Below are 12086 nucleotides of genomic sequence, written 5' to 3'. Positions count from 1 at the left end.
CCAGAAAGGAACTTAAATTTATGGTCAATTGATTTTGAACAGCAGTACCAAAACAAATCAATGGAGAAAGAATAATCTTTTCAACAAATGTTACTGGGACAAGTGGATCCCCACATGAAAAGGAATGAATCTGAACCCATACTCATACCATATATGAAAATTAATTAAAAAATGGATCACAGACCCTAAGGTAAGAGCTAAAACTCTTAAAAGAAATCATAGTTGTAAAACTTTATGACCTTATTTTGAGCAATGGTTTCTTAGATATGACACCAAAAGTACAAACGACCAAAGAAAAAAATAGTTTTCATCAAAACTGAAAATCTTCATACTTCAAAGGTCACCATCAAGACAGTGAAAAGACAACCCACAGAATGAGAGAAAATATTTGCAAACCATATATCTGATAAGGGTCTAATATCCTGAATATATAAAAGAACTCTTATGACTTCAACAATAAAAAGACAAATTACCCAATTTTTTAAATGAGCAAAACAAATGAATAGATATTTCTCCAAGGAAGATACACAAATGGTGAATAAGCAAATGTACAGATGCTCAACATCATTAAAATTACAGGAATGGAAATCAAAACCACAATGAGATACCACTTTGCATTCACTAAGGTGGCTATTAAAAAAAAAAAGTGTTGGAGAAGATGTGGAAAATTTAACCCTCTTGAATTGCTGGTGGGGATGTAAAATGCTGCAGCCTCTGTGGAAAACAATTTCGCAACTCCTAAAAAGTTAAACATATGGTAAATATGACCCAGTAATTCCACTCCTAGGAATATATCCAAGAGAACTGAAAACATGCACAAAAAACTTATACACGAATGTCCACAGCAGTATTACTCATAATAGCCAAAAGAGTGAAAACAATGCAAATGTCCATTAACTATGAATGGATATTCAAAATGTGGTATATCCATACAACGGAATATTTTTCAGCCATAAAAAGGAATGAAGTACTATTACTTGGGGTGAATCATGAAAGCATACTAAGTAAAAGAAGCCTTAGACAAACGGCCACATATCACATGATTCCATTTACATGAAATACCTGGAATTGACAAATTCATAGAGACAGAAAGTAGATTAGTAGTTGTCAAGGGATAGAGAGAGGGGAAAATTGGGAATAACTGCTAATAAGTACAGAGTTTCTTTTTGGGGTGATGGAAATGTTCTGGACTTGCAATGGCTGCACAACATAGTGAATATCCAAAGAAAAATAACTGAATTGGAGAGTAAAAAGGGATGAATCTTACGTGAATTATGGTTTAATAAAAAATAAATTAATCTTTTAAACTAAAAAAAAAAAAATTTAAAGCAGAACAGTGTTGTGCCATCCTAGCCCCCAGGCCCATTTGGTGAGCACAGTGGTTTTTAGCAAAGAAATCATCCAGGTAAAGATACATTTATAGGACTAGAAACAGTTCTGCAAAATCTGGCTACCCCTCTCCATGTGTCTCTTTATTCACAGCCCTATAAAAACTAAGTTTTGATTATTACAGTTTTTAGCGAAGAAAAGGAAATATGTACAATCTAAAATCATCTCTTGTTCCACAATATGCTTCTCTTCCTATAAACCCTATCTCTGTGAATGAATAGGTTGCTATAGCCAGAAACCTAGCAGTCATTCTGGATTCCTTCACATCCAATCAGCGAAATCCTACCCATTTTAGCTCTTAGCTACTAAATATTTTCCCCATTCAGCACCCTCTTCTTTATCCCTAACTTGACTACTCTGTCATCCCTCCCCTACACCATTTCTAGTTTTGTTTTCCTTACATCTAACCTACATGCTACCATCAGGAAGCTATTTAAACCAAAAGACTAACCACTGAAATTCTTCAAACGCTCTCCAGCACCTACATCGACTGGAATCTACTTACGTCTCCAACAAGTATCATTGTGCGCGTCATTCCGAGTCTACTTTGTATTCTAGTAAAACGGTTGCGAGTTCCCTTCACACACAATGCTGTTTCATGTCCCCTCTGCTTAAACTATTCCATTAGCTTGAAAAGGCTTTCCTAAACGTTTACTCAAGAAAATATAATCTCTCCCACCCTTCAATTTCCCTAGCACTTTTTGTGTATGCTTTGGTAAGCAGTTCATCAGTTTCTACTTGGTACTATTTTTTTGTCTTCTCTCCCTTAACAGACAGCATGATACTAGTGGCCCAAACTCAGTCCATTTAAATTCTCACAGAATTGTCACACACACACACACACACACACACACACACACACACAATCACTAGATGCACTTGGTTGAATGCTTGAATACCATGACAACAGTACTTTTTAATTTAGGTAACAAGAAAACAATCCTCATAACTGACCCAATATTTTAAAAGACTTTTTTGATTTTTAATGCACACATTTTAAAGCACGGGGATATAAATACCCCTAAACGTGTCAACAAAGACACATAAACACTTAAGAGAGAAAAATCTATGCAACCTGTTATAAACTGACCTTAAAAAAAAACTAAAGACATTTTGAGCGCTGGGAGTTCAGTATCTCCAGATTTTAAACCAGCACGATCTTTTTACATTAACACACAGAAAGAAGCGAAGAAAAATCTCACTTATGGTAAAGTATCTCAAAAGAGCATTCTTTATTACAAGAAAATGCAGAATTACAATCCCAACTCCCCGTCCAGGCTTAGGTATCCTTTCAAGACAACGAGAAGTTTCATCACTAAAAGGAATTCATTTCCGAGGATCAGTCCTCAAGTTTCTCACAGTCGGGAGAACCACGTGTCATTGACCCCTGTTCAAAACGAGTAACATGACGGAAAAGCTAATTCGTTTCAGGAATCCGAAAACATTTAACACACCTTTGCAAAATCCCGCTAGGCAAATGCTCTCTTCACCTTCCGGATCTCCAGATCCCCTTCCACCACACACACACATACACACACACACAAAATCCACCCAAGCAGCCTACGAACCTGGCTACTGCCTCGGACACAGGCCGGAGCCCGACAGCAGGTGAGGACTGGCTTCAGGACCTCTAACCACGGCCGCTCAGACCGCAAAGCCAAAGTCTGCTGCTTCCTTCCCCAGGAGGCTCCTGCGACCCCTGGGCCAAGTAACCCTGATCGCGCCTGTACTCACCATGCGTAGCTTTTCCAGAACCAGCCCCAAGTACGACTGAGGGGCCGTCCTGGGCCCCTCCATGGCGCCAAGGCTGCCTCAACTGAAGTGGCCGAAGCCAGGGCCTGGCGTAGCCACAACAATCAGTAGAGAACACACCGCGTTCGGTCCGGAACCCAAACCTGCACCGGCAACCGGAGCAGACCACTGCGGAGCCGGCTGCGGGGGGTTGCTGGAGGGAACGGCACCGACAGGCCTCAAGTGTCCAATGCTGCCCACCCGGAGAGCCTCGCCCCTAGTTACGCTCTACGTCCTGAAGATCCGAAGGTCCAAGCCCGTCCCGCACGAGCCTGCGACCTGCCCTCTCCTCACCGCCTACCCCCCGATTTGGTTTCGGCCAGGCCGCGGTGGGGAGGCGGGGACGCGGGGACGCGGTAACTTACCCCTCCTTCTTCGCGCGACGTGTCCTTGCCTCGCGTTCTTAAAGGGGCCGGCGCTCTACTTGGCGAAGCCAACCAGCCTTGGAAGTCGAGGGGCTCGAGGCAGAGACAGTGGAATTGGGCCTCAGGCTCTGCGCTGTGGTGTGGGCCGCACAGCCCAGAAGACTAGGGCAGTGGCTCAGGGCCCCCTCACTTCGGGTGGCCGCGATAGCGGCGAGGTTCGTCTTGGAGGCCCCCTGGGCGTGGAGCCCCGCGGGGTGAGCGCGGCACGGCCTCTCGACCCAAGGGTGGACGCCAGGTCACGCACCAGCCCCCAGCGCTTTTCTCTCGCAGTCAGTCAAGAGCCTATCTGCACCCCATTGAAGCCCAGCGTACCCCGGGGGACGCTGCCGGCCCAAGGAAACCGGCCGCCGCCTTCATTCCAGTCAGAGAATGGCCTGCAGGGCCTGTGCCGGTGCGTCCTGCCAACCGCGTCCGAACTTTGGACAGGAAGGGGTCGCGGGTCAGCTGTGGTTTGGGCGAAGTTTAACCTCTCCCACGCAAGAGAACATCGATCGGGTCTCCTCTGCCCAGAGGAGGACTGCAGGGATTTACTCGCTTCTACCTAAGTTACCTGGACACTTGCTAGGCAGAACTGCCTTAAATTCCACGAGTTCCTAGTTAGCCAAACGCTAAAGCAAACCCCTGTGGACCTTGGCTGAGCGACTGGTGTTCTCCCCTGAGAAGGGGAGCTAAAAGTAGCACCTTGGGGTCTAAATTTAGGACCCTATTTTTAGGTCTGTTGAATAAAGTATGGAGTGCTGGGTTTGTTCCTGGGAGACTTTGAGCTGACATAGGTGTAAAGGATAACCCGGAAGCCTTCCTTGCCAGCAATAATAATCGGCAACAAACTCGGCCTGCTACAAGTCCTCAGTGAAGCAACACAGAAAGGAGCAAATACTTCTTCCTAAACAAATCACCCAAGAGAACTCAGTAGTTGAACAAAATCTTAAATCCTTAGGAAATTTCCCTAATGTATGCTGGCAGCAACAGAACAACTGTGCCAAAAAGAATTTAAAAAAAGGCCCAAGTTCACAACAGTTGATTTTTAGGACCAAAATGGGGCCTAGTTGTTTAAAACTCAAAGTGCTCTCTTTTGCCACATCAGCCTGCGGAGTTTCCAGGAACTATCAGTATCAAAACGTAGCAGAAATTGCTTAATATTTCTCCATTTTTAAGGTATTATACAACATTCCTATATGTTGGACAGTGTGTATTGAAATTATATTATGTGAATACCTTATTAAAGTCAAAACAGAAGCATAACCAAAATTTTATATTTAAAATTTCAGAGAATCATAGAACTATATATATCAATTAGAGCATTGTATTGGTAAAAAATTCTTCAATGTCTGCACATTTTCAGAAAACTCTAGAATCATTTTCAGCTTTCAGGACATATTTATAACCTAAAACATTTTTTTTAATCCTTTTGCCCACCCTAAGGCAGTCTGTGCCCTTTTCCAATTTTTCAATAATTACCATTCCAAATATAAAAACATAGATTAAAGACAAAATAATAAATGAAAATTTTTAAAAATCTAAAAGATTCCCCAATAAAAACACAGTAAAACTTCAACTCAGTGCAAAATTCAAACCTAATTTCTCTTCTGTACACTTACTAGTCATATAGAAACTTACCTCTTCCTCTAGATCGTTCAGTTCCATTTTTAAAAAAGTTCATGTTAAAATATCTTAACGTGTAAATAAAGTTCTACTAAGCACCTCATATCCTTGAGAAAGATTTCAGATTCTCATACATCTGATACACTCCTGTTTCCACACAGATTGTGATCCTGTTTTGACACTTGTGTGGTAAAGGGGTGCTGTAGGTGGAGTTGTGACTACCAACACAGAATCCAATTTCATGGCCATCACTCCTGATTAAATATGTTTTTTTTCTAAAATATCATATACATTACTACCCTCATAAAAATCTACAATTGAAAAGAGACATCCTGAATTTGATAACTGATAAAAATTAAATTGAATGTTTTATTCTATAGTCAATTCATACAGAATACATGATTTTTACCATGTAAAAGATATTCAAAGATTGTTCTCAAGTAGATAGGGGATTTTGCTGTCTTATATAGACCTGCTTTAAGGGAAATGGAGAACAAATGCTGTTAGTTACAGCTACTAGGAGGCATCAAAGAACACTGGAAACATGCTAACCAGTAAACCTTGTCCACAGCCTAGAAACTGATTTCCCTTATGAAGGGCCCTGTTGCAAAGCTGTAGGTACTAGTTACGCCCATTTAATTAAACAGCCAATGTCATGGGCTACAGGATCCAGTCCTTTGGAAGAAAACCAAACATGCTGAGCCACACTTTCATTCTCTGTACTAGTGATGTAAGAGTTGTTCTCAGAACATATTGAATCAGGAGTTACCTGTTGAACAAGAGCTGGGTAATTTCCTTTGTTAATTCCACATATAAATGAAGCATTCTAATTAAGAATAGATAAATGTTAGAACTCAAAGAGCTTCCTCAATTATAAAGTAGATAAAAAGTAGTATTAATTCCTATTACTTAAACAATTCAAAGAAAGTATGTTGTATAAAAATCTAACTGAAATTACAAGCAAATAGAAACAATTACCTGAAACATTTAGGCAGAAGAAAAGGAAACCTTTTCACCTAAATTTAACTGGAAAATTCCTCAGATTTTCCATTTACTGCAACTATTCAAAGCTATATTATAGGAGCTTAGTAGATGCACTAATATTGTTAAAATTCTAGGTCTGGCAGGAATTCTTCAGAACATTTAGTCCAAACATTATGAACTTAAAGCCCTATAGAGGCCATACAGATGAAATAAATGCAGGGAAATGAAGAATTCATGTCTATTCAATACAAGTACTATTCCTTGAGCTTCTTGTTGCCATATGAAAATGGGAGACTATATATTACAGTCTTCTACTTTTTCAAGAGAACCCAGAAATTCAGATTTTTGTTATGAACTCACCTTTTAAATGTTAGTAACCGGTTCTTAATTTTTTAAACAATGCACAAGTCAGTTTTGACCAACAGCCTGTCATCTAGTCTCAGCTTCTGATGTTAGAGTTTTAAACCTGAGACTGCCCTCCAGAATAAGTAACTTTCCAAGGTCACAAGATAATTACCATAAATTTAAATTCAATATTCCCATGTCTAAAAAATTTCAACCAAAATGGTTAAAGTAAAATGTGTTTGACCATATTTACTGAGTCCACAAAAATAAACATACTTCATAGCCTTTATTAAATAAGCACTTTATATGAGAGGTGAATGTGACATACTGATTAATAAATTGTTATTATTTTTTAATTTAGTAACTTCACTAGTATAATTTGTGGGGGAAGGGTTGACAGGGGAGGGATGTGTCAGTAGGACATACCAGTATACAACTAATTCCATGGGGAGTTGAAAGTTTTATTATGACTTTTTATAATCATCATTCTTACTGGTTTTTATTTTCCCCTATGATGGAGCAGATTTCTAAGTAAAGTTTTTAACCAGTGTCTTTAAGAACAAATCGTACAGGGCACCTGGGTGGCTCAGTCATTACGCCTCTGCCTTCGGCTCAGGTCATGATCCCAGGGTCCTGGGATCAAGTCCCACATCGGGCTCCCTGCTCGGCAGGAAGCCTGCTTCTCCCTCTCCCAATCCCCCTGCTTGTGTTCCTGCTCTCTCTCTCTCTCTGTCAAATAAATAAAATCTTTAAAAAAAAAAAAAAAAAAAAGAATAAATCGTACAGGGTAAGTTAATCACTTCTCTGGGCTTATTTGCCAGGTAATATCAACTCTCTAGAACCTTAGCAAAGAAATAAAGTGAAGAGGAAGTCTCTGAAAGCAAAATAATATATGTTATTAAGCCCAGTTTTCACAGACTCTTATCACAGTCACCACCATCTACCTGGTCACCCAAGCTAGAAACCTGGTAAGTTATCCTCACTTTTCTATTTTCCTCTCCATGCTACATTCAATCAATCATTAAATCCAATGAATTCTATCTACAAAAGATCTGTCTAGTTTGTCCTTCCAATCATTTTAATAACCACCATCAGCTATTAGACCAAAGGTTTAAAAAGGTGGCTAGGGGGCCAGACTTCATCCACAGAACATTTTGTCTGACCTGTATGGTATTTCTTTTTAATCTGAATATTTGCCAGCATTCAAAATCAAGAGATTTCACACAAAATATCCAGATTTCCAACTTTTCTTGAAATATCAAAAGATCTGGCAAAACCAAGCTAAAGGTAAATAGTAGCTACATCCTTTGGAGAAAGCATACACACTCTGTTGGTTACAGTTCTCTTTACCTATGCTTCATTCATTTCATTTGAGTTTATATACCCTGATTTAGACCTTCACCATTTATTTCCTAAGCTAATGCAATAACTTCTTGATCAGACCTGCCTTTGGTCTTTACCTGTTAAATCCTTATTTGATAATATTGACAGACAGACTTTATAAATGAAACTTTTTCATTTTACTCCCTGCTTAAAATTCTTCAGTAGTGCCCCATTATCTACAAGATAGAGTTCAACTTCCTATTATAACATTATAAGCTATTCTTGATTCAATCCCTGTATAATCTTCATTATCATCCTATATTCAGTCAAACTGAATTGCTTATAGTTCGCCAAAAAAATGGTCTCTCCTCCACCTAGAATGCCGATCCTTTCTTTGTCTGGCTAACTCCTCCTCTTCCTTCAAGGTAAGTATGATCTCCTCTGAGACACTTTCCCAGGCCCCTCTGCCCCATCATCTCTACCTACCACTTCCAGTCAGTCTTCTAGGGCATCAGTAGGCTGATCAGTCTATTAGTAGCATCCTATGGCTATTACAGCACTGTATTATAACTACTGCTTTTTTTTTGCCTGTGTCCTCCAACTACAGTAAGCTCCTTAAAGCAGCCACTGGTAAATTTCATCTTAAAAAGTAAGAAAGAAGATAAAAGTGCTTCTTCAATTATTTATATGTTAGCAGTAGATGAGAAAAGGAAATAACATTTGTAAAAGGCCTTCTATGTAAAGCACTATAGCTAAGTCCTTGGCAATATCTCATTTACAATAAATGAGGTAGGATTTAATAGGATTTACAATAAAAAGTGGACAGATTTTGGAATTTTAGCTATGGCTTGGTTAAATTTTGAGATATTAGTTGCTTTTGTAGGATTCTCACAATACACCATTTTGAGATCACAGCTGTCATTCAGATACTAATAAGATGTGCTTAAGATTCATTTTAGCTCATATTATTTCCAAGTTAATTCATTTAGCATAATTTTCCCTGATATGAAAAAAAGGGAAGAAAATAGAAAACAAAAATGCTGAAGATCAACAAAACTTAAGGAAAGGCTAAAAAAAAAAATCCTTCAGCGGCACCTGGGTGGCTCAGATGGTTAAGCGTCTGCCCTCAGCTTAGGTCATGATCCCAGGGTCCTGGGATCAAGCCCCACATCAGGCTCCTGACTCAGCGGGGAGTCTGCTTCTCCCTCTCCCTCTGCCTCTCCCCCTGCTCATGCTCTCACTCCCTCTAAATCTGTGTCTCAAATGAATAAATAAAATCTTTAAAAAAAAAATCCTTAACAATATCCATGCAACAAAACATTCATGTAAGAGAAATCGTACAGGCAAGATTTTATGGAAAGAGAAATATTATGTAACATTTGCATAGGGAGGATTCACTCAAACATCATTTTCAACTACTCCTATATTTAGAAAAATAGATAAAATTATTGCAAAAGATTTAAAAGGTCAACTTACCCTTTTTGTAAGAATTATAATTGATGAAAATGCAGAATTCATGAAATCACAAATGTCAATTTGAAATAAATATTTCAGAATCTGATACTCAGAAGCATCTTCTGTCAATTTATAAATAAAAATAAGTTAACAATGTGATGTAACTTTTGAATCTAATTTCTTCCTTAATTGCTGCATTAGAAAACAAGTAACTTTTTTTTCTTTTACCTTCTTGAGAAGACAAAAAGTAATCAGTTGAAACTGTTTCACTATTTGGGAGGGTATTTTCCACAGATCTGTCTATTTCTGCCTGAGTAGATCCTTCAGTACCTAGTGATGTTTTTGATTTTTCATCATTATTTTTAGAAGATGGAGTTTTGAAATGTACTTCTTTATGAATTCTCCCGGGTGACTCTATTTTAGAAGCCATATCTGCAAATAAAATTAGAAATGTTCATTTTTTTTTTTAAGATTTATTTATTTTAAAGAGAGAGAAAGAGCATGCGTGTGCACTGGGGGAAAGGCAGAGGGAGGGAATCTTCAAGCAGACTCCCTGCTGAGCGGGGAGTCCCGCACAGGGCTCCACATGGGGCACCATGCAGGGCTCAATCCCACAGTCCATGAGATCATGACCTGAGCAGAAACCAAGAGTTGGACACTCAACCAAATGAACCACCCAGGCGCCCCTGGAGTTCGTTTAATACTTGCTTTGTTGTGGGCTTCCCTTTTGTTTTCTAGGCAGGCCATTCTTTGAATTTTTGTGGTCATTGTGACACGTTTTTATGGAAAGAATCCACTAAAACATAAATTGCAGCCTGCATTAGTTCCTACTGCTAATGTAATAAATTACCACACACTTAGTGACTTAAACAATACAAATATATTCTCTTAGAGTTCTGGAGATCAAAAGTCCCAAAACCAAGGTGTTGGCAAGGCTGTGTTCCTTCTGTAGGCTCTAGCAGAGAATCTATTTCCTTGCCTTTTCTGCCTTCTGGAGGCCACCTACATCCCTTAGCTCATGGCCCCTTCTTTCATTTTCAAAGATAGCACTGCAGCATCTTTTAACCTCTCCCTTACTCTGACCCTCTTTCCTTCCACCTTTAACAAACCTTGTGATTATAGTGGGCCCACTAGGATACTCTCTCCATCTGAGGCTGCTTAATTTAATCATATCTGCAGGTCCTTTTTGCCATGTCAAGTAACATAGTCACAGGGTCTCGGAATTAAGACATGAACATCTTTGAATGGTCATTATTCAGCCTACACAATGCCTTTCCTTTATTCTTTTACCAAGGAAGAATTTTTAAAGCTGTATACAATTCTATTCTCTACATTGCCTTTTTGTCCTAAAAACTATTTTAAAAAAACATAACTGTCAAAAACTCTGTTGTGCTATATAAGCTTATGACTAAGAGCAAGACATTAAATAGCTCTCTATAGGATTTCATTCCTCTTAGAAACATTTATTACCCAAGAAAGTGTAATATTTAAATGCCATTGCAAAAATATATATCCCTGCCATTCAAGAAAATTGGTAAGATAGATTATTCATACTTTATCTGTTAGATAACCAGAAAGAGTCAAAATGACCAATATTATTTACAGTATCTACAGCCTACCTTTTTTTTATAAAAAAGGATTTATTAAAAAACCAGTAAGACACTACAACATCATGACACTATAACACAGGGCTTTTAACACAAGACTTGCTTTACAATACTGAAGGGACATAAAACACAAATTGATTCAGAAGCATAGCAATTAAATAAAACAATGAAAGCAAATTTCTTTTAATGAGAACTCAGAATCAAACTTTAGAGGGACTCAACGTGATACTTCCATTCAGGGACTTGATACAAAAAATTGTTTGAACTGCTATGAGCAGGCGGCAAGAGCCACCTTCAAATGAATCTTCAGATTGGAAAACACTGTTTGACCACCTGTTGGGGATAAGTTGCAAACGGAATAATTTAGTATGATCAGTAGCTATTTCGATGATCACCTCACCTGGATACTTTCCCATAACAACTCTACTGGTTGCTGTAATCACCATATCCACAGTAGTTTTGTAAGCAGTGTAATCATATCCTACATAACCACCTATTCTATTTAATAGGTAGAACAAACTGTGCCAGTTACACAAAGAAAGGCAATATTAAAACTTACAGCAATCAATTTCCAAGTTCTGCAATCTAGTCCACTGGATTGTGCATATCTACAACACATATTTGCCAGTATGTACTATTAAATATAAAAGCCATTATCACTCAAACTTCTTTTTTTTAATTTTATCTGTTTATTTTAGAGAGAGAGCATGCAAGCATGAGAGGGGTAGGGGCAGAGAAAGAGGGAGAAGCAGACTCCCTGTTGAGTGCGAAGCCTGACATGGGGCTCAATCCCAGGACCCTGAGATCATGATCAAGCTGAAGTCAGACGCTGAGCCCACTGAGCCACCCAGGCACTGTCTCTCTCAAACTTTAAGTGAGATTGCTCCAAAGATGGAAGAACCACCCACTTCCAAAGAAACTGTATTAGCCGTTTGCACAGAAAGATACCCATAGGCTTAGGGTGTTTGAAACAAATTTGAAAATGACAAGGTACCAATCAAATGTCAGGTATTGTACTTTTCCCACTCTCTTCCAGTTTTGTTAATTTCAAAGTCAATCTTTGTTTCCCCCTTCATCCCATCTCCAGTATATTATTATATAACATATTATCCAGTAGGTATATTAGAAGAAACAATGAATAAATAGAAGCTTTTTAAATCCTAAA

General features: G+C 38.8%; 1 protein-coding gene across 15 annotated transcripts in view; it reads right to left on the bottom strand.

Moving 5' to 3' along the window:
• Positions 1-12086, bottom strand: part of MIA2 (MIA SH3 domain ER export factor 2) — a 110521-nt gene that overhangs the window by 69969 nt on the left and 28466 nt on the right. For 5 of the 15 annotated variants that reach the window (XM_078053604.1, XM_078053603.1, XM_078053605.1 and 2 more), the window contains exons 5-6: positions 9543-9746; positions 9336-9436 (exon numbers count right to left, since the gene is read on the bottom strand). In XM_078053604.1, the coding sequence (XP_077909730.1) occupies positions 9336-9436; positions 9543-9746 (305 nt within the window). The other 10 variants (XM_078053609.1, XM_078053610.1, XM_078053616.1 and 7 more) reach the window with 7 other exon arrangements.

Source organism: Halichoerus grypus, chromosome 8 (assembly GCF_964656455.1).
Source record: "Halichoerus grypus chromosome 8, mHalGry1.hap1.1, whole genome shotgun sequence".
Classification (NCBI taxonomy): Eukaryota; Metazoa; Chordata; class Mammalia; order Carnivora; family Phocidae; genus Halichoerus; species Halichoerus grypus.
The sequence above is the reverse complement of the archived record's forward strand: the minus strand, read 5'-3'. Positions and strand labels throughout refer to the sequence as shown.